Source organism: Trichechus manatus, unplaced genomic scaffold, assembly GCF_000243295.1.
Source record: "Trichechus manatus latirostris isolate Lorelei unplaced genomic scaffold, TriManLat1.0 scaffold00061, whole genome shotgun sequence".
Classification (NCBI taxonomy): Eukaryota; Metazoa; Chordata; class Mammalia; order Sirenia; family Trichechidae; genus Trichechus; species Trichechus manatus.
In genome coordinates, this window is record NW_004443997.1 from 12069620 (window position 1) to 12076157 (window position 6538).

Sequence of the window (6538 nt, forward strand, 5' to 3'; positions counted from 1 at the left end):
TCCTGAGGCCCAGAGAGGGGAGGGAACTTGCCTGGGGTCACACAGCATGCATTAGGCAGAAGAGAGGCCCAGGGTCAGCCGGGAGCTAGTTTCTGTGATGGGCTGCGTGGCCCTGGGTGGATCCCACACTCTCTGAGCCTCTCCATCCCAGGCCTGTGGATTGCAGCCGTTTAAGGGACCTAGGCCCTCTAGCCAGGGTTAGGAGCTCACAGGGGTAGAGAGTCAAGGAGGACCCAAGGGGAGGACCTTTCTGCTGGGAGCCAGCTTTCCCCATAAAAGACACTTTGCTGCCCCCTTGTGGCTCCAAAAGATTCTCACTTTTCATCTCTTTCCAAAGAGCTGCTTCCCAGCGGTGGGAGGTGCCTAATGCCAAGCCCAGGACCTGCCTCAATTTGCGACCCACAGGTGCATCCAGACTGACCTGGGGGTCCTACCTCCTCCCCAAATATCCCACCACCACCTAACCCCGCACAAAGAAAGCTGAGGTTCAAGCAACATAGAGTGATATTGAAGACGATAGAGTTTGAACCCTGGCTGGGCCATATTCCGGCTGTGTGACCTTGGGCAAGTTATGTAACATACTTGTGCCTCCGTTTCCCCATCAGTACGATGGACGATAATAATGGTTTCTACTTCAAGCGCCTTTGTGAATATTCAAGAAAGCAACAAGAAGAAAGCCCTAAGAGAGTTTCCGGCACATAACAAGCCCTCGATGAACACTGGTGATTACTGTCCTTGCCCGCCCAGGTCTGAAAAGTGACAGACCTGGTCTACCTGAGCAGGTACCCCAGGTAAGGGAAGCCCTTGTAGGTGTTCAGCATGGCTAGATCCCTTTGGCAAGCCTGAGTTTTCAAAACTTTGTGGCCAAGCTATGTCGCCTGGAGTCACTTCATCCCAGAGCCTGCCTCAGGTACCTTCTACAAGCTCATGGAGGTGGGAAGACCAGACCCATGGGAGTGACACACTCAACTCAGAAAGGGTTTATTGGCGGGAGCTGCAGCAGAGCCAAAGGGAGTGGTCAGGAGGGCTTCCTGCAGGAGGCAGCTGGCACAGAAGAACAGTAGCTTCCACTGCTGTCTGCTGGCACATATGTCCCTCTCAGCCAGCCACAAAGAGGTCCATGAGCCTCTTGGGGGTCTCTGGGTCCTGGCTGACCCTCTCAGGCCAGATCCCTTAGCTCTGGCCCACCTGGGCTTTCAGGGCCTGGAGCTCTTGGCTATCAATGCTGTTGCCTCCACACACAATGACCACAACTGAGGCCAGGGAGGGGCTGAGGCGGCCCTCGGACTGGAGCCGTCCCAGGAGGCCTGAGTAGATGACAGACAAGGCTGCCCCACAGGCAGGCTCCACCAACATACGCTCGTCATCTGCCCAAGAAGGGATGGGGGAGAGAAGGGGAGAGAAGGGGAGAGAAAGGGAGAATCAGTTAATGTTCAAAAGGCTCTGGACACCACAAATCCATGAAGTCATCCATCCATCCATCCATCCATCCATCCATCCATCCATCCATCCATCCATCCATCCACCTATCCATCCATCCATCATTCATCCATTCATCATCCAGCTATCCATCACCCATCTATCCGTCATCTATCCATCCGTCATCAATCCATCCATCCATCCATCCATCGTCCATCTATCCATCATCTATCCATCCATCATCAATCCATCTATCCATCCATCATCCATCTGTCTATCTAGCCATTCATCCATTCATCTCACTATCCATCATTTGTCTCTCTGCCCATCCATCAATCTGACCATATATCTATCTATCCATCCATCCCCCATCCATCATTAGACTGTCAGTCCATCCAGCAGTGTGTTCATCAATCAATGTTGTCCATCCATCCTTCCATCCATAATCCATCTTTCCATCCATCCATTCCCCTATCATTTGACTATTTGTCTGTCTGTCCATTCATCAATATGTCCATTAATCAACGTGCCCATCCATCTATCATTCACCAATCCATGACTCCATCAATTTACCCACCCATCCATCCACATCCATCTATCCATGATCCACTTTTCCACTCACTCATACGTTCATCCATTCATTCAACAAATATTTATTGAGCCCCACTACCTGCCAGGCCCTATACCAGGAAGGCCCAGGGGACACAGCAGTGAATAAGACACAGCAGCCCCCGCCTTCACGGAGCTCACAGTCTAGTGATGTAGAGACAGATAAAAACCAGGCAGTTATAAATAGATGGGTTGGCACTTAGGAGCCCTCAAATCCAGGCAGGGGAGGCTTCCTGGAGGAGGCAGAGTAGCCCTTAGTCTTGGGAAAGGGCCAATAGGGAGCAGGGCCAGGGATAGGCATGCCCAAGGGAGGAACAGCATGTACAATAGACTGGAGGCTGGAGACAGCAGGATACACTCCTTCCGCACCCCACCCACCCTTCCATTGATTCTGTGTGCACTTATTTTATAACCACTGCATACCCAACCCTGCACTAGGTGCTGAGGATACAGAGGAGTAAGAACATGCTCATGCTAGAGGGTCCACAGACTCTGAGGGTCTCCATCCCCGGGCAGGGGCCATGCTCACTCACCCAGGAACCGCTGCACAGCATTCACGGCCTCCACATCCTCCACCACCTCAGACAGGATCGTGCACTCCTGCGTGCACGCCAGGGCCCGCGCGGCCACTGTCTTGGCACCCAGGCTCTTGGCCACACTGCAGGGTGGGGGAAGGCGGGACAGGGAGTGCAGAGAAAAGCTGGAGAATCAGGTTCCTCCCCGCACAGCCTCAGTCCGCCAGCCCCAGGCCGCCCTCCCCGGTCCTGCAAAGGGCTACAGCTCAGCATCGTAAGACAGTGTGTGTTGGAAAAGAGCGGAGATGATTCCAGAAAGACAAGAAGGAGACACGTGGGTTGAGGTCTCATTCTGCTTGAAGCAAGGATAGAGTGTGGTTTTTCTAATTGACTATCTGGAAGCTTGTGCATAGTAAGTGCTGAATAAAAATGACTTTCCAGGCTGTCTTGAATTCAGACAGCTTGCTATATACACAGTTACAGCCTAAGTCCCAGCACCTGAGGATGTTGCATAAAGTGGGAGGTCATAGGGTCCATGAAGGCGTTGGTGGTAGTGACAAGGAAGTGTATAAGATGAGGCTGGGCCTGGAGGCCGGACCACGCTCTGTTTGTTTGTTGGTCAGAAATTGTCCACATTTGAATTAAAATCAGTGACAACATGCAATGGAAGAGATGGAAAAATTGGAGACTGAGACGGGTGATGGTTGAACAACATACTGAACAAAATGTAATGTCTCTAAACTGTACTTGTGAAGAACGTTGAAACGGCAGATGTTTTGTTACACGGTGTTTAGCACAATGAAAATAAATAACAACTTTCCTCCCAAAAGAATGTAACGGGGTTGGGGGGAAAGCTCTCTGATGACGCGGCCGAAAAAAATACAGAGAAACAAAACTGTGTTCACGATATGGGATACAACCTAGAAACATTCTAGTACCCAGCTGCTGTCAAGTGGGTTCCAGCTCATGGTGGCCCCATGTGTGTCAGAGTAGAACTGTGTTCCATAGGGTTTTCAATGGCTGTGACCTTTCAGAAATAGATTGCCAGGCCTCGCTTTTGAGGTGCCTCTGGGTGGACTTAAACCACCAACCTTTCGGTTAGCAGCTGAACACATTAACCGTTTCTACCACTCAGGGACTTCACTAGAAACATAGAAGTTATAAAACAATCACCAAAAAACCAAACCCACTGCTGTTAAGGCATTCCAACTCATAGCGACCCTATAGGACAGAGCAGAACTGCCCCATAGGGTTTCCAAGGCTGTAATCCTGATGGAAGCAGACTGCCACGTCTTTTCTCCCGAGGAGTGGCTGGTGGATTCCAACCTCTGACCTTTTGGTTAGCAGCCAAACACTTTAACCACTTCACCACTGGGGCTCCTCTATATAAAACAATATGAAGGATGTCATCTCAATTTTTTAAAATGTATCATCCATTCATTCATTTATTCCACAAACATGCGTTGTGCTCTTACTATGGGCCAGGCACATTTTTGCATGTATGTAAAATACATGTGCGTACGTACAAAGCCAAAAAAAGCCAAACCCGTTGCCACTGAGTTGATTCCAGCTCACAGCGACCTCTATAGGACAGAGTAGAATTACCCCACAGGGTTTCCAAGGCTGTAATCTTTATGGAAGAAGACTGCCACATCTTTCTCCTGCGGAGTGGCTGGTGGGTTCGAATCAGCGACATTTCGGTTAGCAGTGGAGCACTTAACCACTGCGCCACCGGGGCTCCTCATATATGCACAAGGGAGGTGGGAAAAAAAACCCAAAGACTGGACAAACACACAGCCGGTCTGAGCCATGTTTGTGTCTGGATGGTGGAGCAGAGGGTGATGTTTTGCTCTGGGTCACGCATTGCTGTCTAGATTTTCTCACTTATCTGCAACACGCTTCAAGTGCTTTTGCGATGATACAAACTCAGGAAACCGTGTTTAACTGATGAAATGGAGAGTCCTATGCCTTTGCCTAATTTGTCAGCACTGCCTTCTAACTTACCCACCCTGCTGTGGTTGGAGTCCCCGAGAAGGGAGACCCTCTTGGGCGCCCCCTACTGGCTGAGACTGGGAGGCTCTGAGGCAGTGACACCCCCCCCCACCCTCAGCCCCTCACAATTGCTGGTGCCCACCTGGTGATGTCTGGCAGAGTGACCAGCCTGCCGGCCTCAATGGCCGCATTGAAAGAGTGCGCCCCACGGGTCTCCACGGCGATGACAGGCACATGCCACCAGCCCACCTCCACCAGGCCAGCCACCACCCCGGCCAGCAGACCTCCGCCCCCTACTGCCAGCACCAGGGCACCTGGTGGGGCTCCCAGTGCTGCCTTCAGCTCCTGAACCAGGCTGGCATTGCCTTCCCTGGAGAGGAGGATGGGAGGAGGGAGAGGGTCAGGGAGCACCCCAGCCCCGAAGTTCCTCACCCCCACATGTATACAAACCCCCTTCATCACCATCCCCCTTCCCATCCACAGCAAGGGGAAAAGAGATCCTACCACACTTCGATCAATTGTCTTTCATGCTGTCGCTCGATTCATTTATTCATTCATTCTTTCCCCCCCCATCAACCTCCCAGGCACTTTCTCAGACATTAGCCCATTAAATCTTCCCAAAACTTTGGAAAGAAGCGACGTTAGCGTGTGGGGTTAAGAGGGGACCTTCACATCAGTTGGAGCCAGCTCGACTCAAGTTCTGGGTTTCAGACCCGGGGTCTCTGCCACTCGCTTGCGGTGTGAACTAGGGCTCTGTGGTCGCTATGAGTTGGGATCGACTCCAACAGCAACGGGTTTGTTTGTTTGTTCAGGGCTCTGGGGAGGATTGAAGCGTGAAGGGACAGTCCTTAGCCTGGTACCCGGTCCCAGAGGACACACTCAGTAAAGAGGACCTATTACTATCATTTCTGTTTTACACACGTGGAAACTTAGGCACGGGGCAGTGAGGTGCCTTGCACAAAGTCAAACAGCTTACAAGTGGCAAAGGCAGGGCCTGAACCCTGACTTCAAAGCCCCTTCTGTCTTCTGGGACTCAGTTTCCCCTTCTGTTCAATGGGAGGACCCTGTCTCAGTGAGGACCTCCCAGCTCTGAGGAGGGGCACTGAGCTTACCATATCAGGGGGTGGTCAAATGGTGACACGTTCACCCAGCCGTCTCTCTTGGCCAACTCTTGAGCCCGCACATTGGCCTCGTCCCAGACCTACAGAGAAACCAGCCAAGGGCACCCGAGAACCCAGGCTTCAGGATGGTGGTGGAGGCTGGAGCAGAGGCCTGGGGTCTCCTAGCTGGCCCCGGCTCCAGTTGTCTGGGAAGACCCCTGGGGTGAGACCAGAGCTGGCATGGACCCAGGAGTCTCCTAGGACAAGGGCAAAGACTTGCAGGCGGACGAATGGAATGTGGAAGAAGTGACAGTGTGACATTTTGAGTCAAGGCCTTAAGAGGCATTCTGCGTTTCCTCTAAGCCCTCTTGCCATTCCCCTTGAGAAAGACATGGTCCAGGTGGCCATTGGTCAAGGAAGATGAAGGGCACTTATGAAGACCTTAATCACGCCTACAGCCTGGAGCAGAACCATCCTAGCCGACCCGCAGACCCTCAAGCAAGAGAAATGAATGTTTCTGATAAGCCACTGATATTTGGGGGCAGTTTGTTATGCAGCATTCTCTAGCAGCAAAAGCTGATTAATAAAATCTACCTTGTCCGTTCTTCCTCAGTGCCCTGTGCCTTCCTATCACAGCACTCATCATGCTCTGTTGTAATCATCTAGTTGTCTGTGTGTCTCCCCACAAGACTCTGAGCTTCATAAGAATGAAGACCACATCTTATTACCTCTGTATCATTAGCACTGGATAATATTGTGCAGGCACATAGTATGTTTTCAGTGACTACCTGGATGGGTGGGTGAATGAATGCATGGGAGGAAAGAATGAAGGGAAGGGGAGGAGGGAGGGAGGGAGGAAAAGACTGATGGATGGATAGAAGGAAGGATGGATGGATGGATGGA

General features: G+C 51.6%; 1 protein-coding gene across 1 annotated transcript in view; it reads right to left on the reverse strand.

The window, feature by feature from the left end:
* Positions 1-947: 947 nt before the first annotated feature.
* The window catches only part of SDSL (serine dehydratase like), a 12300-nt gene continuing 6709 nt past the window's right edge, over positions 948-6538 (reverse strand). Inside the window, exons 5-8 of the mRNA XM_012556315.2 lie at positions 5648-5736; positions 4678-4905; positions 2562-2686; positions 948-1367 (exon numbers count right to left, since the gene is read on the reverse strand). Of these exons, the coding sequence (XP_012411769.1) occupies positions 1174-1367; positions 2562-2686; positions 4678-4905; positions 5648-5736 (636 nt within the window). The 3' untranslated portion in view covers positions 948-1173. The remainder of the gene's footprint in view (positions 1368-2561; positions 2687-4677; positions 4906-5647; positions 5737-6538) is intronic.